We start from the raw sequence: 25,643 nt of genomic DNA, 5'->3' as shown, positions 1-25,643 counted from the left end.
TCAGTGGTCCTAGAATGTCGTGAGAGGGCTCATTCTAGCGGAAATTAAAAGTTCTAGTGTCCTTTTAAAGTGGCCAAAAAATATGAAGGGCACATAGGCCCCCTCCCACGCTCATTTTTCCCCAAAGTCACCGGATCAAAATCCTGAGATAACCGTTTTATTCACCATAGTCGAAAAACCTATTAACTGTGTCTTTGGGGACGACTTACTCCGCCGCAGTCCCCGTAGGAGGGGCTGCAAGATACAAACTTTGACCTCTGTTTGTATATAGTAATGGTTCCTGGGAAGTGTACAGACGTTTTAGGGGGATTTTTTTGGTTTAGTGGGGAGAGTTGGGGGGGGGGTACGTGGGAGGATATTTCCATGGAGGAACTTCTCATGGGGGAAGAGAATTTCAATGGAGGAGGCGCAGGACTCTCTAGCATTATTTGGAAAAAACAATGTAAAAAATAAATATGAAAAGTTTTTTCTACTGAAGGTAAGGAGCAGCATTGAAACTTGAAACGAACAAAAATTATTACGCATATGAGGGGTTTACCTCCTCGTAATACCTCACTCTTTACGCTAAAATATTTTTAGTAATTTCAACTATTTATTCTACGGCATTTGTGATTCAGAGGTCATTCTTATGGAATTGGGACAAAATTTAAGCTTTAATGTAAAGAGCGAGGTATCGACGAGTTGCTAACACCCTCATATACGCAATAAAAACATACGAATGTAGAATTTCGTTACGTAAGTTAATTCGTAAGTTACGTATATTTTTTACTAATGAAAACGCTCGTAAAAAACTAAAAGTTCTAGCTGCCTTTTTAAGTAATCGAAAAATTGAAGGGCAACAAGGCCTCCTCCCTCGCTCTTGTTTGGTTTCTCCTGAAACCAAACACTTTCACGTAGTCATATCAGATAATACAAAACCAAACACTTTCAGGAGAAAGCTATGAGCAACGTTAAAATTCTAAATAAGCAGAAATTACCCTAAATATTAAGGACTGGTAGGCTTCCAGCCCTCATAATCCCCACCATTTTATGCTAAAATCATATTTTATGAACAGTATTTACTCTTGTTTTAATGAAAGTAAAACAGTTCAAAATAGGGATGAAACCTTTTAATTGACAGTGAACAGATATAAAATAAGCGGAAAAGGTGACTGAGAAAATAGCGGATTAATGAGTGGCTAGATATTATTTTGGTAAAAGAGTTAAGCAAAGACGAAGACCACCGTGCCTTTCCTAAATCTTTAAAATAAGAAGTTATGAGGATTGAATATTTGGCAATTCATGAGGTGCGTCGTATGATTCATGACGTATGATTGATTGATTGATAGATTAACTGAGAAGTGCCTTTATCATTAAATCCCTTTAGTTATCAGTTTTATTGATTATGAGCAAGCGTTTGGTTCAGCTGATAGAACAGCTTTAGCGAAGGTCCAATACTTACGATAACAAGTATTACAACGAGTCAAAGACGAAAGTAAAGAGCAAAGAAATATTAAAATACAAGACTTTTAACAACGAGGATTGCAACGAATGAAAAACAAAGAAATATGTGATTAGAAGACTTGCGACAGTAAGGACTACGACTAATCAAAAATGAAAGTGAAGAAAAACGAAATATGCTTTTAGAAGACAAGAGATAGCGAGACTCGGAACTTTAGATTAGAAGACTTGCGACAGTAAGGACTGCTACTATCACTTCAAAAAGGCACTAAAACTTTTAATTTACGTTAGAATGAGCTCTTTCGCGACATTCTAGGGCAATTGGGTCGATACGACCCCCCCATGAGGCAAACAAGAGCTGAGAGCTCATGTGGCACTTGTGACGAGGTCTGAAGAGCCAAGAGCTATATGGTATGAGCTCTAGCAAAATTCCAAGAATCAATATATTGCTTTGAAAGGAAAATCAGAGGCTTAACGCCGGTTAGGATTTAAAATAAGAGCTCTGAGTCACGAGGTCCTTCTAAATATTAAAATTCATTAAGATCCGATCAATCACTCGTAAATTAAAAATACATCAATTTTTCTAATTTTTCCTCTCCCTTCAGCCCTCCAGATGGTCGAATCGGGGAAAACCACTCTATCAAGTCAATTTACGCAGCTCCCTGACACGCCTGCCAATTTTCATCATCTAGCACGTCCAGAAGCACCAAACTCGTCAAAGCACTGAACCCCACCACCTAACTCCGCCAAAGAGAGCGGATCCAGTCCGGTTACGTCAATCACGTATCTACGACATTTATAAGCTATTTCCAAGATTTCCGGTTCCCCCTCTAACTACACCCAATGTCAAAAGATCTTGTCGGGATTTGAAATAAGAGCTCTGTGACATGACTTCCTTCTAAATATCAAATTTCATTAAGATCCGGTCACCCGGTCTTAAGTTAAAAATACCTCAATTTTTCTGATTTTTCCAAATCAACAAACCCCAGCTCCCCTAAAGAGAATGGATCCGTACCAAGTATGTCAATCTCGTATCTATGACTTATGCTTATTCTTCCCATCAAATTCCATCCCGATCTCTCCACTCTAAGGGTTTTCCAAGATTTCCTGTTTTCAAGATTTCTTTTTCCCCCCTCCAACCCTCTATGTCCGCGGATCCGATTCAAATTGAAAATAGAGCATCCGAGACATAAGATTCTTCTATATATCAAGTTTCATTAAGATCTGAAGACCCATTCATAAGATACCTCGATTTTCACGTTTTCCAAGAATTGCGGTTTCCGCCTCCAACTCTCTTCAATGTCACCGGATCTGGTCGAGATTTAAAATGAAAATTCTAAAGCACAAGATCCTTCTAGATATCAAATTTCATCAAGATTTGATCGCCCGTTCGTAAGTTACAAATACCTCATTTTTTCTAATTTTCCCGAATTACTCCCCCCCCCCAAATCCACCAAAGAGAGTGGATCCGCTCCAGTTATGCCAGTCACCTATCTTGGAATTGTGCTTAGTCTTTCCACCAAGTTTCGAGATCTGAGTTTCGAGGTCCTTCTAAATATGAAATTTCATTAAGATATGATCACTCTTTGGTAAGTCAAAAATACCTCGTTTTCTCTAACTTTTTAGAATTAACCCTCCCCACAACTCCCCCAAAGCGAGAAGATCCGTTCCAGTTATGTCAATCCCGTATCTAGGACTTGTGCTTATTTTTCTAACCAAGTTTCATCCCGATCCCTCCACTCAAAGCATTTTCCAAGATTTTAGGTTCCGTCCGCCCCCCAACTAGACGATATGATTCTAAACATCAAATTTCATTCAGATCCGATCGCTCCTTCGTAAGTTAAAAATACCTCAGTTTTTTAATTTTTCAGAATTAACCCTCCTCCCCCGACTCCCCCAAAGAGAACGGATTTGTTCCGGTTATTTAAATCCCGTATCTAGGACTTACGATTATTTTTACCACCAAGTTTTATCCCGATCCCTCCACTCAAAGTGTTTTCCAAGATTTTAGGTCCTCCCCCGAAACCCCCCAATAACACCGGATCCGGTCGGGATTTAAAATAAGAGCTCTGAGACACGATATCCTTCCAAAAGTCAAATTTCATCAAGATCCGATCACTCCTTCGTAAGTTAAAAATACCTCATTTTTTCTAATTTTTCAGAATTAACCCTCCCCCCGACTCCCCCAAAGAGAGTGGATCCGTTCCGGCTATGTCAATCATGTATCTAAGACTTGTGCTTATTTTTCCATCAAGTTTCATCCCGATCCCTCCACTCTGAGCGTTTTCCAAGATTTTAGGCTCCCCCCAACTCCCCCCAATGTCACCGGATCTAGTCGGGATTTAAAAAAGAGCTCTGATGCACGATATCCTTCCAAACATCAAATTTCATTCAGATCCCATCACCCGTTCGTAATTTAAAAATACCTCATTTTTTCTATTTTTTCCGAATTACCCGACACCCCACTCCTCCCACAGAGTCAAATCACGAAAAAGACTATTTCTAATTTAATCTGGTCCGGTCCCTGATACGCCTGCCAAGTTTCATCGTCCTAGCTTGCTTGGAAGTGCCTGAAGTAGCAAAACCGGGACAGACAGACCGACAGAATTTGCGATCGCTATATGTCACTTGGTTAATACCAAGTGCCATAAAAATTGATACACCTTCACCCTTCCTCTTTGTTTCCTACCAACTTCTTATAATATGCTGTATCTTTATATTAATCAGATTATCACATTTCCTTCTCTTTTTGTCCCTTTTTCCGAATTAACCGACCCCCCACTCCTCCCAGAGAGTCAAATCGCGAAAACGACTATTTCTAAGTTAATCTGGTCTGGTCCCTGATACGCCTGCCAAATTTCATCGTCCTAGCTTACCTGGAAGTGCCTAAAGTAGCGAATCCGTGACGTACAGACAGACACACAGACAGACCGACAGACTTTATGATCACTATATGTCACTTCGTAAATACAAAGTGCCACACGCTCTTCTCAAGATCTTCCGATTAAAACTATGAGAAAGCCATTTAGCCAAAAAAAATTAATATACAAATTTGTTTTAATTATTTATGTGCGGAGAGCCAAGATCAAAATATGCATTAATTCGAAAACGTTAGAGTTAGAGAAAAAGTAGAGTTAAGAGAAAGAGTCAAACTTTAGCGTAAAGAGCGGGGCGTTAAGGAGGAAAAGCCCCTTTCACATAAGGAGTAGTTTCTGTTCGTTTTAAGTTTTAATGCTGCTCCTTACTTTCATTTAAAAAACTTGTTTTTTTTATTTAATTTCATGTACGCTTTGTTTTGTTCAGTACAATCGGGATTAAATTGATTTAAGGAATCGAGATTGAGGGATGGTAGCATCTTGGATCTAAAAATGACCTTGGGCATGCTATAAAAGACGAATATAAGTATAGAAAAAAAAATCAAACTAAAGAAAGCGTGACACTAAAACTAAGAACGAGCAGAAAATATATCAGGGGCAGCCTCCTCTTCAACCCCCCACTCTTTTTGCAAAATTCTTGCTTGTTGCCCTAATTTTTTAGGTTTTCTATTTAACAGGAATAAGAAGCGTTTTGGTAGCAGTATAACATTTTAGCGTAAAGAGCGGGGGGTTGAAGAGGGAGTAGCTCCCTGATATACAGAACTATTTCTGTTCCTTTTAGTGTCGCTCTTTAGTTTAATTAAAAAATATGTTTCTGTATTTAATCAATTTCAAAGGCTGATTAATGTTGAATGGTTGAGCATTATGTTTATGTATATTCATTTAGGGTTTTATTTTCCCTCTGAGAATTAGTCACAAATTATACAGAGATCATGGATTCAAAGGTCACGGATCACAGGTCATGGATTTTGTATGCCTTACTAATCCAGACCCCAAATGCCTCAGAGTTTGTATTCGAACAATATGAATTCTGCCATATCCCTAGGGGCTTTTCAAATAATAGAGTACATGCGCACTCTTAAGATTAGTTTTAGATTAGTTAGATTAGCACTCTTAAGACTTGTTAATTAAGATTAGATGCCTCAAGGACACTAGTGTCTAAGTGCGAACTACATCATCAAACAACGTTTTAAGGTTATTTGTTGTGTCTAACTTAATTGACAAATTAGTAACTAGATATAGATTTTACGATATCATTATCATTATGGAAAATTAAATATATTTTTTTTTAACAATTCCATCGGGAAATGTTGAAAACTTTGATCAAAGAAGTCAAAACCTCCCCCTAAAGTAAAACAAAAATATAAAGTGACAAGAATCAAATATTTATTTGTGATAAGAATTATCGATAGTTGCTCCATCTTGTGTACAAGGAGATGCTAATATTTCATATATTTTAACGTTTAAAAAAGAGAAAATATAATTAAAAAGTTAATAAGAAAACGAGAAAGTATTTTCAACCTGTGAGCGAAAAGGCAAAAGCAAATATTTTGACAAGAACCTTCCCAAAGCAGGACCTCCCCATTAGTGCTAAAAAGCTAATCTTTAATAGTGAATTCTAACTAAGTAGAAGAAACATGGAATAAAAAAAAAAGAAAAAGTAAAAGATTACTCACAAAATTAGGTGAAGGCGTAGGCTACTTACATCTGTTTATTTGTTAGTTTTCAAAAATAACACAATTGGGTTATTGAAGGCCCCACTTTACTGGAATTTTTGCCTCAATTAATAAGGTCATTTTTCAATTTCCTATGGAGATAAAGTCTTTGCCCTAAAGCTTTTTATTCCTGATTCACCTAAAGTTTAACAGATGTATAGATAAATGTTGTATAGATAGTTGTATAAATGTGTATAGATGTTGTATAGATAGATGTATGTATCGAACAGCTTACGCTAGTTAAGACCCAAAATACCTTTAATAAGTCTTTTAACTGCTATTTATTAATTAATTATCTTAATTAATTATATTATTAATTATTAATTGATTATATCAATGATTTTTTAAAATATCAATTAATAATATCAATTAGAATTTTAATATATTTATAATATTATAATTAATTATATTAATTATTTAATTATTAGTTAAATAAATTAACCAATAATTATTTCAGAGGGTTTTTAAGCGCGACTGGCAGTATTAGCGGACTTCTTGAAGCTAACAAATTGAAGTTGCTAATGAGAGTTCATCTAAACGATATTCGAGTTAAAGGTAATCATTTGTTTCTGTTCATTGAAATTTTCCTAATTTACTTTGATATTCTATTAGTTATTACATAGTGCTTAATTGTGTTTGTTCTAAAAATTAGCATTTTAGCATTATTACTTAATTAAATGCTGATAGAATAGAATCTACAGACTGAATCAAAAGAGATTTGAAACCAGAAAATCTGGGCTTTATTATTAAATAAAGGTCAAATGGATTTATTAAGTTGAGAGCCTATTCCAAAGATTTTCCTTTTAGCTGACATGTTTGAGAAGAAGGCAATTATATTAAAGTGCAGAAACTAAGGAAGCAATAAAACTCAGCAAAACAAGTAGATTATTTATTTTTTCAAAAAAAAATTTCTTTATATCTTTTCCTTATTGGGGTGGATATTATAAATCTCTTTAGAATAATTTTCCACCTATTTATGCTTATCTCTGTTTTTTTTTTTTTTTTTTTTTTTTTTTTTTTTTTTTTTTTTTTTGTCAGTTTAAATTACTTATCTCTGTTTTTTTTTTTTTTTTTATTATTATTATTTTTTTTTGTCAGTTTAAATTACAAGTTAGAATTTGTGGAAAGGTCTATTTTTTATGCTCTCTCTCTTGAATAACTTAGAAAAACAAACAACATTTTTCCTTTAATCTGTAGAGACCATTGCAAGCTTTTTATAAAAAATTAATTTCCGAACTTTTGTCGGAGATTGGAAAACCCTTTGTCATTTGAATTTTAATGGAATCTGAAGACCTGTTAATGGGATAATGGTTTATATATGTATAATAGATGGGTAATAGATAATAGATGGGATAATAGATAATAGATGGGATAACATCTAGATCAAGATCTATACATCTATGCAATAAAGATTAAAAAAAATTAATTTCCGAACTTTTGTCGAAGATTGGAAAACCCTTTGTCATTTGAATTTTAATGGAATCTGAAGACCTGTTAATGGGATAATGGTTTATATATGTATAATAGATGGGTAATAGATAATAGATGGGATAATAGATAATAGATGGGATAACATCTAGATCAAGATCTATACATCTATGCAATAAAGATTAAAACAAATTAATTTCCGAACTTTTGTCGAAGATTGGAAAACCCTTTGTCATCTGAATTTTAATGGAATCTGAAGACCTGTTAATGGGATAATGATTTATATGTGTATAATAGATGAGTAATAGATAATAGATGGGATAACATCTAGATCAAGATCTATACATATATGCAATAAAGAGCTGTGAAGTCATACTGTTTTCTTAGCTAAAACGGCCATAGTAATTGAATATATGTATATTATGTGCCTGCTATATAACTATTTCTTGATTAGCAATTTTAATTACTTGATTAATTACTAAAACTATTTCTTGATTAGCAATCACTTTGAGCGTTTTTATAAAGTAGCTTCTTTAAAGGATTGGAGACAAGTAGAAAGCAGAGAATTTTTCAAGCCGTAAAGAACCATACATCCAGTCTGGCCAGCTTTTAAACAACAATTCTACACCAGCTTTCAAACTAGGTTTTCTAACTCTAACTAAGCTTATGCTCGTTTTGAGCGTTTTTTTTATGACTGACTTAAGTTTGGAAAATCTTTTTCAGTATGTTGGGATTTATTAAATATAAGAATTGTGGAACTCCTTACTAACACACCTAGCATGCAATTTGAAATGCTTTGCCAAGCAAATTGTCTTCTTTGAATGTCTATGTCCCTGAAACTTAAGATGATTTGCCAAGAATGCCCTACTTTGTTATGAGAAAAATCCAGCCTATGATTCGCAAATGCGCCTTCTTAAAATTTAGAAAGAGAGACATCTGTCTAGCCCTTAAGTTTGAGACTATGGCAGAATATTGTCAAAACCAATTTTGGCAGTACCTACTATAGAGGTTTAAGCATTGAATGAAAACAGTGCTGCTGAATTATCTTTGGGATTGGCACACATAGCATTGTCCTAGATTCTGAAAAATTGAAAATTTTTCTGGTTTAATTTGTGTTGGTGAATTTTGTGTAGGTGAATTAATTTGTGTTGGTAATTCTGGTTTTAGGGCTGAATATCCCATTCCCAGATATGTTATTTACCATTGGCTGCCTCTTCATCGTCATAAGATATTTGGAGATATTATTATGTAATAAGGTGGAAGTAACAGACATCAGATTCCTTGTGCAGAAAGCCGACTGTTGTTGACTGAAAAACATCACCAGGTGTGGAAATCAGGTCTGGGATCGCACAAAACTTCTATTCAACTAGAAGTCTCAAGGCTTTTTTCTGTCCAGTTCTTAGCCGGATTAAGTGCTGTGTGTAGACTTGAAAAGAAATATTAGTCCCAGACTTCACTGGTGGTCCATTGCAGTTCTTAAGGATATAACAATTTCAATGTTGAAATTTTCAATATTGCAATTTTCATTTATTGAAATTTAAATAATATAAAAATTGCGATTTGGAACGTTGCAGCATTAAAAACCAATTATCTGAAGATTAGAAAAGGCAAATTTCCAACAAGATTTGTTAAAAGTTTCATGAACTCGTATCCTGGGATTTGGAAACATGAGATTAGATGATATAAGATATATTTATACAGGTAAGGAGTATGGGTGATATAGGCAACGAGTAAGGATTGTGATGAATAAGGAAGCTTCTAAGTCTTCGTTAGATTGAGAATATATTAATACTAGAATTCTAGTTGCTTATTTTATGGCAAAAAGAGCAAAGTATCAGTTATAGTGGTATTTTTCCCAGTAAAATCGAATGATGGACAAAGTATTGGCTCAGATGAATTTTATTTAAAGTTACATAAGCAAATAAATTAGATCACACGCGTAAATATGGCATTTCATTTGAATATTTTAATGTGCAGGTCAGTTGAAATAGAGATAGATGGTATCCTAGCTTATGTTAATTTGACGCAGGAAAGAAATTTTTTTCCAATTTGACACATCTCTTTGTTTTTGAGTTTTTAAAGACAGATGTGAGTTTTAAAGACTGTCCTTGCAATTTTCTTGGGACTCTTTTCTATGAGAGCTGAGCAGAACGCCATCTAAATCTTCAGCGTACAAACCAGAAGTAGCAGGAAGGTCAGATGTATAATCTCTACTTACATCGTTTGTTACGGAAGTATGGATGATATCAACTCTATTATCCCTGCAACATCATTTGGAAGACCGTTCAAAGAATCCATGGATTCTATTCCACAGGTCCCTAATTCATACTTTTCTACCTCTGTTTTTTTCTCTACCTCTCTTACTTCCGTTTTTCTTCACATGGTCTATCACTCAAAAACTTCTTATATAATTCCCTCCTCTTTCCTACCAGGCATAAAGCATTTTTCCTAATATTTCTTCTTGCGTTTCTAACTTTCTCCTTGAGAAACATTCTGCTACTTTACAAACTATTTTCCTAAAATTATTATATCCGTCTTACACATTGTCAAATTTTCAACCCTCCAGTTTCATTTTCAACTGTTATTAGAAAATTTGGTTATAACTAAACTTTTATACCTACAAAGTTTCAGCAGTCTATAGCCGTAGCTTTTTTCTTTTCCTATATCAGATTTACTTAGGCTACCATCTATCCCTATACCATATACCCTATACCTATACCGTATACCATCTATCCCCATTTCTATTTACCTGCACATTAAAATATTCCAATAAAAATACAATATTTTCGCCTGCTATCCCATCTATTTATTTATTTAGCTCTAATTTATTTATTTATTTATTTAATTTATTTAATTTATTTATTTATAAATAAATAATTTTTTTTAAATAATTTATTTAATTTATTTATTTATTTAGCCATCTGAGCCTCTACAGTGTCTATCAGTCGATTTTTTCGTGGCAAATATCACACTGATTTATACCTTGCTATTTTCTGTCATAAAATGAGTAACTAGAATTCAAGTGTTACTAAGTAACAACCTAACCTAACCTTCCCAACCTAAGTAGGATTTGGTAGCTTCTTTTTTTTTATCATAATTTCTTCTGCCAGTCTAAATACCCCGTCCTCCCTACCTGAATAAATAAATATTCTACCACCTAATTTAGTGTTTCCAAATCCCAGGAGATGAGCTTCTCAAACTTTTAACAATTTCAGTTTAACAAAGTCTAAATTCGTCGGTCAAAAAAAGTCTTGTTTCTTAATGCTATAACGATCCATGTCGCAATTTTGGCATTATTAATGCAATTGAAACTGCTATGGCCATAAGAACCATAAAGGGTACCACCAGTGAAGTCAGGAACTAAATTTCTTCTACAATATACACCAAGCACTTAATCCTGCTAAGAACTGGACAGCAATAAGTCGCTGGGACCTCCAGCTGAATAGAAGCTTTGTGCAATCCTGGGTCCTTCTTGGTTTTTTGTACTTGGCAATAATTTTCCTTCAACAACAGTCTAAAACCTATTACCTCCAACTTTTTACATATTAATACCTAAAAAACCCACCAATACAAATTAAACCGAAAGAATATTCATCTAACTATAATCTAGTACAATACTACGGTGCTTACTAGGCTATAATGTTCTCAAGGGTTGCTGCACCTCAAGGTAACCATGCAACACTGTTTTCAAGCAAGGCTCTGATTAGACAAATTCGTGAATGATCTGCTTTATCACCACTATGAGGCTACGCAAGCAGGGGCTCCCTTCCGGAGATAAGGAAAGAAGAAGGAGATTATGACGGAACGCTGACCCCATACTAACCTACAGCACCTGAACAACTTCAACAACATTTGTACTCAGCTATATATATATATATATATATATATATATATATATATATATATATATATATATATATATATATATATATATATATATACTATATACTTTCAAAGCGACACGGCATTTTGTGGAAGTTTGTAAATAACCTTTGCTCATTGCTCTAGGAACCTTTTTCTTTCTTTAGCCCGAGAAGACTCGATTAGAAGAAGTGGTTTCAAGGAGTATGAAAGTTTTGAGGAAGATTTGGCAACATTGTCAAAGATAGCAGAGCTTTCAAGCAATCTGCATGTAGGTCATAGTGCCCTCGACGACATAATTAAAGACATATCAGCAAACGTCTCACGCCATCTACTGGAAAAACAAGCCTCGGACTCCCAACTCAGTATCCTGGAACTCACTGTTCATGCACAGTAAGCTCAGATTTCATATTTTTTTTTTCTCTTTCTTTTTTTCTCTTCTCTCTCTCCTCTCGCTCTCTCTCTCTTCTCTCTCTCTCTCTCTCTCTCTCTCTCTCTCTCTCTCTCTCTCTCCCTCTCTCTCTCTCTCTCTCTCTCTCTTTCTCTCTCTCTCTCTCTCTCTCTCTCTCTCTCCTCTCTCTCTCTCTTTCTCTCTCTCTCTCTCCTCTCTCTCTCTCTCTCTGTCATTCCCCTGCATTGTCACTCACTTTACTTTGTCTCTCCCACAGTTCTTACACAGTTTTTAATAAGCCCTGTTTTAATAGTTCTCTCTATCCAATTTTTTTCTCTCTCTCTCGCTCTATCTCTCTCTGTTTCCTTCTGCCTTTTCCCCTCCATTTCATCATACCTCTCCTTCCTTTTCTTTTCCTCTCCATTTTTTTACTCTGTTTAGGCTAGTGCTACTTTCATTTTATTTACCTTTTGTCAGTCCAACCATTTGTAGGCTTACTTTATCGTCTCACTCTTCTAGTTATTAAATAAAAAAACAAAAAGTTTTTTTTAGCTGCAAGTAAGGAGCGAAATTAAAACTTAAAACAAACAGAAGTTATTCCGTATGTGAAAAGGATTGTCCCCTCCTCCTTTAAAGCCATTTAGTAAAAAAAATTAATATGCAAATTTCGTTTTGTTTGTTCATGTGCGGTGAGCCAATTTCAAAACATGTATTAATTCAAAAATGTTCTGAAATTAATTATAAAATATCAAGTTATTTTAACTGCAAGTAAGGAACGACATTGAAACTCAAAATGAACAGAAATTATTCCGTATATGAAAGGGTTTGTCCCCTCCTCGACGCCCCGCTCTCTAAACTCTACTTTTTAAAACAATTAAAAAATGTTAACGTAAAGATCGAGGCGTTGAGGAGGGGGACATATATATATATATGTATATATATATATATATATATATATATATTATATATATATATATATATATATATATATATATATATATATATATATATATGAATATGAAAAATGCTAATATAGGAATAGTTCAACTTAGGTTAAAATGCAAATGCTGATACAATACTTGGACAGTAATGAAAATAAACAAATACCTCCTGGTATTTTGAAATATTTCAAATCCTGGTGGATTGAAATATTTCAATCCACCTTCTGTGCTCTTTTCCATAACAAATTAATAAAAGCAATGAAATTCAATACAATTATGCCATTGAAGATCTAAAATTGTTCTTGTATGTGTGAGCTTGACTGAGGGAAAGGAAGGGATAATGTGGGATAGACTAAGGACAAATTTACCCAGTTACGCGACTATCCCTGAAAGGATGGTTCAAAGAATAAGGGTAAGGAATTATAGAAAAAACTTGAATTCTTGTCCAAGAAAAAAGAAAACAATGCCATCTAGCATTATCCAGCAAACGATACTTATTAATGCCATCTTTCGGAATCATAGTCTCAACCTGGTTGAGACGTTCTCAAGCTTATTTATGTCGTTGCGCAATAAGGGGTAAACTGATACTTATTAACGTCTTCTCTCGAATACTTACCCAGTTGAGACGTTCTCATGGTTATTTATCTCATCGCGCATTAACCGGTAAACGGATACTTATTAACGTCTTCTCTAGAATTCGTAGGCCTACCCAGTTGAAACGTTTTTATGCTTATTAGTGTCATCGCGCATTAACCGGTACTCTCGAATGCTTACGCAGTTGAGACATTCTCATGCTTATCAATACCATCGAGCATTAACCGGTAAACGGACACTTATTAAGGTTTTCTCTTGAATTCGTACCCAATTGAAACGTTTTAGTGTCATCTAGCATTACACGGTAAACGAATACTTATTAACGTCTTCTCTCGAATACTTACCCAGTTGAGACGTTCTCCTGCTTATCAATGCCATCGAGGATTGACCGGTAAACTTATACTTATTAATGTCTTCTCTTGAATTCGTACCCAATTGAAACGTTTTCATGCTTATTAGTGTCATCTAACATTACACGGTAAACGAATACTTATTAACATCTTTTCTCGAATACTTACCCAGTTGAGACGTTCTCTTGCTTATTAATGCCATCGAGGATTAACCGGTAAACGGATACTTATTAACGTCTTCTCTCGAATACTTACCCAGTTGAAACGTTTTCATGCTTAACAATGCCGTCGATGATTAACCGGTAAACGGATACTTATTAACGTCTTCTCTCGAATACGTGCCCAATTGAAACGTTTTCATGCTTATTTGTGTCATCTAACATTACATGGTAAATGGATACATATTAGCGTCTTTTCTCGAATACTTACCCAGTTGAGACGTTCTTATTCTTATTAATACCATCGAGCATTAACACGTAAACGGATACTCATTAAAGTCTTTTCCCGAATACTTGCCCAGTTGAGACGTTCTCATTCTTATTTATGCCGTCGAGAATTAACTGGTAAACAGATACTTCTTAACGTCTTCTCTCAAATTCGTATCCATTTGAGACGTTTTCATGCTTATTAGTGTCATCTAACATTACACGGTAAACAGATATTTATTAACGTTTTCTCTCGCATGCATACACAGATGAGACGCTCTCATACTTATTTATTTAAAATGATTTACTTTGTAAATGTACTACGCTGTTTTTATCTATGTTATTTTTATTTGAATTTTATTTGGGTATTTTTGTAGGGATTCAGCTGAATTATTTCAAGTAGCATTTTCTAATCCCGAGCATCGAGCTACATGGGAAGAAGCATTCCATCAAACCAAGGCAAATTTAGGTATGTTTTTGGCTATTCTTTTTAGCTTTAAAAAAAATATTCTTTTTTATGTTTTTTACACACTGTAACATTACACGAAGCCGGCTAACTATTATTGTTGACGTTTTGGTTGTAGAGTAGTGCCTTCTTTTTATAATTGCTTCTCCAACAGTTGTTAATAGCCACTATTTTTTCCGCAGTTTGTGACAACAATGACCCAGAATACCTAAGGTAAATAGTCGTTTCTTGGACGTGACTATAATCAGGACACGAATGCTACCATTTCGCAGAAAGAGTATAAATTGTTTCTACGTAGTATTTATAAACGAAATGGTAACATTCTAGGTAAAATTCTGTTTTTGTTTCTTATGAGAGTTTTGTCAAAAATTCCCGCAAGAGTTTGAGATTCTCATGAGGAAATTAGAAAATTTTAAAATTCTTATAAATTTTGTTAAATTTTTAAATTAATTCATTACTATATAAATGCTTGTACGTTTTGCAGCTGAAATTGCCGGAAGCCGATCACAGCCAGATTTTATAACAGCGTTGCCAATCCGAAAAACTCGCCCCGGCCTACAGCTTAGATGTGCCACTCCTACATTCCAGTCCTCTAACAAGGAAGTTTGGCTCTGCAACAGTGACAGTTACGTTGGTCAAATATGTCTTCTTTCCTTAGACCCAGAACCAAATGTTGCTTCCTGTCAAACCGTGTGTAATTCTAAAATTACCAGTATACTCTCTGTACCTGGAGCTCATCTCTCGTAAGTTGAATTCATCTTTTATAGTCCTTATAGCTTAGAAAGTATCCCTAACTTGGTCTTTCTAATCTAGTAAAATTTTAAATGACTACCCTACATCTAATCTAGTCTAATTTTAATTTAAGTTAATGACAAGCCTTTCAAAGTTGAAGCTAAATTCTTTTTATTACTTTGAATTAAATCAGCAGTAATCTTTAATACCCTCCCTGGAAAATTAAAATAGTGGATTAAGTGCATTTTTTGCATTTTCGCCCCACTCCCCTCTCAATTGAAATCTCCTCTCTCAGATTCTGTCAAATGAAACCGTCCAATCGAATGGGAACGTTCCTCGCCCTCTGATATTGATATTGTACATAACATGGGATCGTCACTCGCTCTTTTCTCATATTTAATTAATTCAGCTATTTCATAAGAAACTCTAATATTATAAGAAAACTATATATATATATATATATATATATATATATATATATAATATATATATATATATATATATATATATATATATATATATATATATATATATATATATATACGGTGTATTTAAAAAACAGTGGTGATGTGCAAAAAAAAAGAAAAGAAAAAGAAAAAACAAAATATATACACAAGTATAAATTGAACAAGCTGGACAGTAGCATTCGACACTTTGACATAATAACTTCCGTACCTCTAAAACATCTCTTATGAAGCCTTCAACCGCAACAATTAGTTTCCTAGAAGAGGTCTCCAAGATACCTGGGAGTCTTGGTGCATTCCCCCCCCCCAAAAAAAAAAAACTATTCATCAAATTCTCCAAACTTTGGTAGTTACTCATAAAATGTTCCAGATTGTCCCCATACTCCCCACAAAGGGGGCAGGCACACTTACCTCCCAGGCAATTAAAAACGTAAAAACTCCAGTGTCGTCTACGCAATGGCACACAATTTGCTCGCTCCTTGAGCCAATATTTCAACGCTCTTTACGTTAGGTTCAGTCTCAAGTAAAACTCCTCCCCATACACTACTTTAATCTCCTTATAAAACCTTAGAGTAACTGACTTCTAAACACCAGTAAGCCAAACCTTGATTATCTGGTCCCTAAGCCGTGAATAAAGTATTTACGGAAATCGTCAGGTTTGCAATCGGAACCCTGGCCTTCATTCCCTGCCCATGAGAAACCAGCTTTATCCAGCAGGGCTTTAACCTTTTTAGGCTGTGTTAACTCTCTGTTACATTTCAATATCTCATTATAAGCCGCCTTCACTAGACGACTATTTGGCAAACGTAATATTTGTAACCAAAATTTGTTCATCTGGTTAATACCCTTATGACGTAAAATTCGGTAAACCTAGTTCACCATTAAGAACCAACCTACTAAAATTATTGTTCCAGCCAACTACTTTTTTCAAATACATATACTGCAGATGCTCCAGTTGTCTCATTATGGTGGTCCCCCGTAATACGCAGCAATATGCAACTTCCCATCCAAACTATAAATTAAACTTAAATTAATTGCTTGCTGGAGTTTACTTCTATCGGAGGGATATCGAAAATTACTTTTTAAGCCCTTTTCTCCCTGATATTGATGCCGAGTACATTGTGAAGAGAGAATTCTTACCTTTTTCATACTTCTAGTGAATTCCAAAATTCCTCCTTCCTTCTAAGAAATTATACGAAAGATTCCATATGACTGCGAATGATAGCAGCTAAGCACATACTGGGGTCCCCTATGCCTCCCCTCCCCCTTCCAAAATCCTTGATGCTTTTCAGTTTCTGGCCACTTTTTCAAAGAACCAGACAAGATTTGTTTTCTAATATATGCTCCTCCCCCTCAAACAGAATTATTAGGTACGTGCCTGTAGTTGAATTTTTATTATTTTTTAAACTAAGCATACATAAATTCATTGGGTTCGTATATTTTTGCTCTTTTGGGCAGGATTTTTTTTTCTGATTGTATTAGCATTTTTGCAAAAGGAGCAGAGTTGTTCCTAACCGAAGCCAAAAAGTACTTACACACAACTTACCACACACTACACACTTACCACAAGAAGGACTTACATAGTCCAGGGTTTTTAATGCCGTTAAAATTTTTCAGTTCTAATTACTTTTGTTTTCCTTTTCCCCTTTGATTTATTATGGGGTGACTGAAAAGCGTATTCCAGGTACTACTTACGTCGTTATAACTGCAATAGTAAGACAAAGAACCTTGAAGTAGTAGTAATTTATAACTTTACTTGTCATAATATTTTCTCTTAGCGCGTATTTGTCATTAAAATCTGAAAAAATACTTGAATTAGAGCTAGACTGGATGAGAAAAAAACTTAATATAATTTTGCCGAGTTTGACTGTCACAGTAAATCTTGCTGTATTTGTAGCAATGTCTATAATAGTTTTGCCGTAATTGTCGCAGTAACTTATTATTTTCCTAATATTCACTTACTTTTAAGCTTGGTTTCTTTTTTAATTCTATCATAAGAAATAGTCATAAGGAACGGTCGGGTTGAACAAAAAAAAACACCGTCTACAACTGCTGAAAGAATGGTTTGCTGAAAGAATGACTCTTCTCGTAGAAGTCATATTGATTATAAACCGCCTCTTCGACAGAAGTTTCTACCTTTTGATTTTTGTTTTTTAAATGTTATTGTCCAGTTCTTGTTTGAGATTTTTTCTGTCTGTTTTTTATTTACTTTTGTTTTTTTTTTTCAGATTGTCAAAGGACAGTGACGAATCAGCAGAATCAATGAGACACACCTCATCAGATATTGTAGAATCTTGCTTAGCTTTGGATAGGTAATTTTTTCTGGTAATTTATTCAGGTAATTTTTTCAGATTGTCAAAGGACAGTGACGAATCAGCAGGATCAATGAGACAAACCTCATCAGATATTGTAGAATCTTGCTTAGCTTTGGATAGGTAATTAATTCTGGTAATTTATTCAGGTAATTTCTTCAGATTGTCGAAGGACAGTGACGAATCAGCAGAATCAGTGACACACGCCTCATCATATATTGTTGAATCTTGCTTAGCTTTGGATAGGCAATTTATTCTGGTAATTTATTCAGGTAATTTTTTCAGATTGTCAAAGGACAGTGACTAATCAGCAGAATCAATGAGACAAACCTCATCAGATATTGTAGAATCTTGCTTAGCTTTGGATAGGTAATTAATTCTGGTAATTTATTCAGGTAATTTCTTCAGATTGTCCAAGGACAGTGACGAATCAGAAGAATCAATGACACACACCTCATGATATATTGTTGAATCTTGCTTAGCTTTGGATAGGCAATTTATTCTGGTAGTTTATTCAGGTAATTTTTTCAGATTATCAAAGGACAGTGACGAATCAGTAGAATCAATGAGACACACCTCATTAGATATTGTAGAATCTTGCTTAGCTTTGGATAGGTAATTTATTCTGGCTCCAATGATAACCAGAATAACCAGAGCATTAGAGTAAATAATCTAATCTTGGACGCAACCTTGCTCTGGACTACTTGGAAGTGTGGCTAGAGTTGGTTTTGCAGCAGCATTGGTAAAACCACAGCACGCATATTATGCAGTATGGAAAATTCCTATACCCACCATTAAATGTTTTTGGGGTACATATTTCATCATGACTCCACCTTCGTGTGTGCGCGAAGGTGGGGATATAGGAGAACTTTTGAAGCTATCGCCGTGACGCTTTAGGAAACTTTCTAAACCGCGCGCTGTGATGTGTTCCATTATCAAACTAAATTTTCTATACTGTGTAATGTTTGTGCCACGGTAAAAGCAGTGCGACTGCATCTGACTATGATTCGATTTATGGCAATTTTATGGAAGCGCGGTAAATTATTTTTCAAGTATTGTTAAACAGAAGGTTAAATTGATTTAACTTAAAAACAGTTGGAGGTGAAAATTTTGCAATTTAGTAGATATTAGAGTCCTTAGTAATTAGGGGATCTATAATTCTGTTCAATATCTCTTGTCTTGGGTTTTCGTTATGAATTTGGTTAAATTTTAAAGAAGGTATTTTCCAAGAAGCGATTATTTACCCTAAGTTTACGGGCTGAACTCTTAAATTTGTACACTATTAGAGTTTAAATTTATTTTCTGTAAATTGATATTTAGCTTATTTTAAGAAGATGTGTTCATTATTGAACAGCTTAATTTGTAGAACATTCAAGCTTGTAATCAACCATAAAATTTCTGCGAATTAAAGTCAATAATAGATTAGGCCTATTCAATAAATTTAAATTTTATTGAATTTAGATATATTCTAATGTCTGAGAATTGAACAGCAATTTTTAATCGTTTTTATTATGTATTCAATTATTTATTTTTGTTTTATTTTTATGTTTATTTTTAATTGTTTTATTTTATGTTTTATTTTTAATCGTTTGTTTTATTTTTTCATATTGCTTGGAATTATTTATAAGGAAAGATGAAGTGCTTAGTTTAATAAAAGGGGGCTGTCACAAATAAGTGGAAGAAAGGTGTCACGAGAGTTCACAATTTTAAAAAGTAAAGAAGGGCTGGAAAAGAAAAAAATAAGACTTCCTTTATTGACACCACCTAGCCAAAAAGAAAAGGAAATGGTATATTTTACTATACATTATGTACACTGTTCTAGACTGTACTACACTATATTTTACATGGGTATACTATATCATATACTTTACAGGTATACTGTATAGAGGTATACAGTATTATATGGTATTTCTTGTTTGTTTATTATACTGGTTGTTTCTTTGATATATTTCTGGAACCCAATCACTCCGTCGTTCTGGAAAAGGAATAGCTCATTCACTTTAAAACAGGGTTATCTAATGCTATGTTTATGATTTGGATAGACAAGGAAATCCAATTTCTGAAGAGACAGAGGTACAACCTTTGAAAAACCTGATTGTTTTTGTTTTTTTCTTTTTGCGAGATTGAACAAGCCAGCAAATAGAACGAAAAAGTATTAGAACTAAAATACTTTTTTTATAACTTAGTTCTGTTCATTTGTGGCATAACGAATACAAAAATAAAAATTTTGTCACAAGTAAATTAGCCTGTCTAGTATTAAACCAGTTGATTCGGTGAATACTAAAAGCAGTTGCATCAGAGAAACGAAATTAAATATCCTTTAAATAAAACCATACGTTTAGACCTTCAGTTAAAGCTAAAATTGCATTATTTTACTGTTAGGTTGGTAAGGAAACAGACATTGATAATGAAATGTTTCTCCTTTAAAAACAAAGCTGTCCTCAAATAATCCTTTGCGAATAGATTCCACGTGACCTACTCAAACATGTGAAGTTAACACTGAAAACCTAAGAAAATTGAGAAACTATTTTAGTGGAAGCTTAAAGCTAATCTCTTTCAACTAAGATGCACTAGCGTAATTATATATATATATATATATATATATATATATATATATATATATATATATATATATATATATATATATATATATATATCAAACAGTTCGTGGTAACGAACTGTAGTAAGGAGCGATCCGGCTCAATAGTAACCAAACTCTAAAAAATTGAATTTTGATATCAATAGCTACATTAAAAGAATCGCATTTTAATGCTGATTTTAAATATATAAGTTTCATCAAGTTTAGTCTTACCCATCAAAAGTTACGAGCCTGAGAAAATTTGCCTTATTTAGGAAAATAGGGGGAAACGCCCCCTAAAAGTCGTAGGATCTTAACGAAAATCACACCATCAGATTCAGCATATCAGAGAACCCTACTGTAGAAGTTTCAAGCTCCTATCTACAAAAATGTGGAATTTTGAATTTTTTGCCAGAAGACAAATCACGGGTGCGTGTTTATTTGTTTTTTTTTTTGTTTTTTTTTTTTTTTTTTTTTCCCAGGGGTCATCGTATCGACCAAGTGGTCCTAGAATGTCGCAAGAGGGCTCATTCTAACGGAAATGAAAAGTTCTAGTGCCCTTTTTAAGTGACCAAAAAAATTGGAGGGCACCTAGGCCCCCTCCCACGCTCATTTTTTCTCCAAAGTCAACAGATCAAAATTTTGAGATAGCCATTTTGTTCCGCATAGTCAAAAACCATAATAACTATGTCTTTGGGAATGACTTACTCCCCCAAAGTCCCTGGGGGTGGGGCTGCAACTTACAAACTTCGACCAGTGTTTACATATAATAATGGTTATTGGGAAGTGTACAGTCGGTTTCAGGGGATTTTATTTTGGTTTTGGGGGTTGAGGGGAGGGGGTTATGTGGGAGGATCTTTCCATGGAGAAATGTGTCATGGGGGAACAGAAATTCAATGAAAAGGGCGCAGGATTTTCTAAAATTACTATAAGAAAACAATGAAAAAATAAACATGGAAATTTTTTTTTTCAATTGAAAGTAAAGAGTAGCATTGAAACTTAAAACGAACAGAGATTATTACGCATGTGAGGGGTTCTAAAAATACTTTAGCATAAAGAGCGAGGTATTTAGGAGGAGATAAATACCTCGCTCTTTATGCTATAGTATTTTTAGTAATTTCAACTATTCATTCTACGGCCTTTCTGATTCAGGGGTCATTCTTAAAGAATTGGGACAAAACTTGCGATTTAGTGTAAATAACCAGGTATTAACGAGGGTACAAACCCTCTCATATACATGATAAAAATTAAAGAATATAAAAGTTTGTTACGTAAGATAATTCTTAAGTTACGTATATTTTTTACTAATAGAAAAATTCGTTAAAAATAAAAATTTATAGTTGCCTTTTTATGTAACCGAAAAATTGCATGGCAACTAGGCCTCCTTTCCCATCCCTTATTTCTCAAAATCGTCTGATCAAAACTAAGAGAAAGCCATTCAGCCAAAAAAGGAATTAATATGCAAATTTCATTTTAATAAATTATGTGTGGAGAGCCAAAATCAAACATGCATTAATTCAAAAACGTTCAGAAATTACATAAAAAAAAACTAGTTTTTTTAACTGAAAGTAAGGAGCGACATTAAAACTTAAAACGAACAGAAATTACTCCGTATATGAAATGGGTTGTCCCCTCCGCAATCCCTCGCTCTTTACGCTAAAGTTTGACTCTTTGCCACAATTCTGCTTTTTAATACAATTAAAAGCTTTAGCGTAAAGAGCGAGGGATTGCGGAGGGGACAACCCATTTCATATACGGAGTAATTTCTGTTCGTTTTAAGTTTTAATGTCGCTCCTTACTTTCAGTTAAAAAAACTAGTTTTTTTTTATGTAATATATATACGCAACTTCTGAGCAAAACTGAAACGAATAAAAAGCTTAGACGAGTAGATATATCCGTTTGTGGTATATAACTACTGCTTTATCTTTCCATTGACTAGGAAGTTTTTCAATTTCTAAACCTGGAGCTAATTTGTAGTGCCAAATTATGAATTTGTTTTGAGTCCTTAATGGCAATTTTAGAAGATAGGCAAGTCAGAAAAACCAAGATTGAAATTTAGTCTTTTCACGCCATGTCAGAAGCTCTTAGAAAGGAGCTTCGTATAATGCGTATGGCAGAGCAACAGCGTTGTCGATACTTGTGATAAGTGGAATATTGAACCTAAAAGAAGATTTGACGATGAAGCATTGGGGCTGGAAATTCACCAAAAATTCGATGCATAATTTAGAAACAGTAGTTATTCTGTAAGCAAACCTTCGGTATGCTCCCTCCAGTATCGGCAGCTCCAGGTTAGTGATTCGGAAAAAAATAAAAACTAAAGAAAAACGAGAACGGGGTTTTTGAAGCTAACAAGAATACTGGACGATACAAAAAGGATATTTCAAAAGGATAACCCCCTCTCTTCCTCAGTGCTTTAAGAGAAAGTTAGAAGGAAATCGATTTTGAAATCATTGTTTTTCATCTTTTCAATTGTTATTTCTGCTTATTTTGATTTTACCAGTTTGTTATTTTTACAATTTTCTATGTTGTTTACTTTTGAAATCTTTAATTTTGGCTCTTAGAAATTTTTAATTTTTTTATTTTTAATTTACTTTTAAACTCTTTATTTTAATTTAATTTTTTAAATTTACAATTTTTTAGCTTTTATTTGTTTTTTACCATTTGCTTTCTTCGCTGTCTGTTTTTGTCTGGCTTATCTTGTTCACATTTTAGTTTAGATAATGTGAGCGTGTTTCCTTCCAAATTTCTCTTATAGCTCTGAAGAAGAGAGGTGGTTATCCTTTCGAAATATCAATTTTGTTTCGTACAGTATTTTCGTTGACTTCACGAAACCCCATCCTCATTTTTTTCTTTGGCTTTTTATTCTTTGTTATGACAGGCCAATTGGATTCACACCATTTACCTTTGATGATGTTGCAACTGATTTTAAGGAGCATTTACTAGTGTTGCACTGGTACAAGGAATTGAACTTCTCTTACTATTTTGTTCATTGCATTAGCCTGTCATTTTTTATCTTTTTTTTAAAGAAAGATCCTCAGAGCTAAAACAGAAATATTATATATTATTTATGTTTTTTCTTATCTGGCGGTTTGTCCTCTTTTTTTATCTTTTCCAACTTACTTCCAGTCAAATGGTCTAAAAACTACCTTCCAAATATATTGTATTTTATTTCCAGTGATTCAAGTAGTGATGGCGAAGATGGTGACGAAAGCATCGACGACGAGTCCATGACATCTTCACGAAGGGAAACCAACCTGACATTTAGCTCAACACCACCAACTGGAAGTCAAAATCTGAGCCAAGGTACTGTATGATTTCAGAAAAAATAAGTCTTTACCAATCAATTAATATTTATTAATTCAAATGAAAAATATACAAAACAATATTATGCTCCAACAGAGAGCAGAGCTCGTAAGGCTGGGGCACTACAAATGCATAGAAAAAAAGACAACGTCTCGTCACAGTAATAATTCCAAAAACAGAGAAAAAAAAAACTAAGACAAAAAAAAACATACAAGGTAGGAGATCATAGAGGAGGCCACCCCAGCGTAAGAACACCACAGCAAAATATACATACTAAAATCTATTATTAATCAATCCCGACATCCAGGCAAAGAACTATTTTGAAATATGTTTTCTCCAATATATCCTCATCAGGGCATTTGTGGGGGACAGGGACGGGTACAATTGCGAGGAGAACTAATTTCTGCTATTATAAGGTCAATATCCTAGGTTGAAAGCAAATTCTATTTCCAATAACATTGAAATACGTTACTAGATTTCCTCCTTTCTCATTGGCTTAATTGCTCCTTGAGGGTTGTACCAAAGACTGTTGACTTTCCCTGAACATTATGACCGGATTTAAAGGGAATTTAGATTTTTCACATGTCTAATTCGTAACAGCTGACCATTTGAATTTGGTTGATTACAAGTCAGATAACAGTTTAGCATTTGAATTTTTACAATGGGCAGAAAAAAAAAATACAAAAACAAAAAAGGGACGGGAAAACCTGAGACATTAGTAAGTTCTATCTCAACGTTGTAGTAGAATGTATTACTTTTATTCATTTACAAGTTACTATTTCAAACAGTTCGTGGTAACAAACTGTAGTAAGAAGCGACTAGGCTCAATAGTGACCAAAACTCTAAAAAACAAAGTTTTGATACAAATAGTTACATCAAAAGAATTGCATTTTAATGCTAATTTTAAATTTATAAGTTTCATCAAGTGTAGTCTTACCGGTCAAAAGTTACGAGCCTGACAAAATGTGCCTTATTTTAGAAAATAGGCGGAAATACCCTCTAAAAGTCACAGAATCTTAAAAAATCACACCATCAGAGTCAGCATATCCGAGAAACCTACTGTAGAAGTTTCAAGCCCCTATCATAAAATGGTAGAATTTTGTATTTTTGCCAGAAGACATATAACGGGTGCGTATTTTTTTGTTTTTCTTTGTTTTTTTCCTCAGGGGTGATCGTATCGACCTAGTTGTCCTAGAATGTCGCAAGAGGGTTCATTCTAACGTAAATTAAAAGTTATAGTGTCCTTTTTAAGTGACCAAAAAATTGGAGGGCACCGAGACCCCTTACAACACACATTTTTCTCCAAGGTCACCGAATCAAAATTTTGAGATAGCCATTCTATTTAACTTAGTCAAAAACCTAATAACTATGTCTTTGGGGATGACTAAATCCACCACAGTTCCCGGGGGAGGGGCGGCAACTTATAAACTTTGACCATTGTTTACACATAATAGTTGTTAATTATGAAGTGTACAGACTTTTTCAGGGGGACTTTTTTGTTTTGGGGTTAGGGTGGGTCGGGGGGCAGGTCAAGTGGGAGGATCTTTCCATGGAGGAATTTTCATGAGGGAAGAGAATTTCCATGAAGGGGTCGTAGGATTTTCTAGCATCATTTACAAAAAGACAATGACAAAATTATTTTGTTTTCAACTGGAAGTAATGATCAACATTAAAACTTAAAACAAACATAAAATATTAATAAAATAAGGGGGTTCATCTCTTCCGTAATACCTTGCTCTTTACGCTAAAGTATTTTTAGTAAAGGGT

The 25,643-nt window shown here is 34.1% G+C and overlaps 1 protein-coding gene across 3 annotated transcripts in view; it reads left to right on the top strand.

Moving 5' to 3' along the window:
• Nucleotides 1–25,643, top strand: part of LOC136038501 (rho guanine nucleotide exchange factor 17-like) — a 229,961-nt gene that overhangs the window by 160,146 nt on the left and 44,172 nt on the right. For all 3 annotated transcript variants that reach the window (XM_065721586.1, XM_065721585.1, XM_065721587.1), the window contains 6 exons: nucleotides 6,489–6,586; nucleotides 11,488–11,713; nucleotides 14,399–14,490; nucleotides 14,972–15,230; nucleotides 17,912–17,995; nucleotides 23,749–23,876. In XM_065721586.1, the coding sequence (XP_065577658.1) occupies nucleotides 6,489–6,586; nucleotides 11,488–11,713; nucleotides 14,399–14,490; nucleotides 14,972–15,230; nucleotides 17,912–17,995; nucleotides 23,749–23,876 (887 nt within the window). The remainder of the gene's footprint in view (nucleotides 1–6,488; nucleotides 6,587–11,487; nucleotides 11,714–14,398; nucleotides 14,491–14,971; nucleotides 15,231–17,911; nucleotides 17,996–23,748; nucleotides 23,877–25,643) is intronic.

This window comes from Artemia franciscana, chromosome 18 (genome assembly GCF_032884065.1).
Source record: "Artemia franciscana chromosome 18, ASM3288406v1, whole genome shotgun sequence".
NCBI lineage: Eukaryota > Metazoa > Arthropoda > Branchiopoda > Anostraca > Artemiidae > Artemia > Artemia franciscana.
The sequence above is the reverse complement of the archived record's forward strand: the minus strand, read 5'-3'. Positions and strand labels throughout refer to the sequence as shown.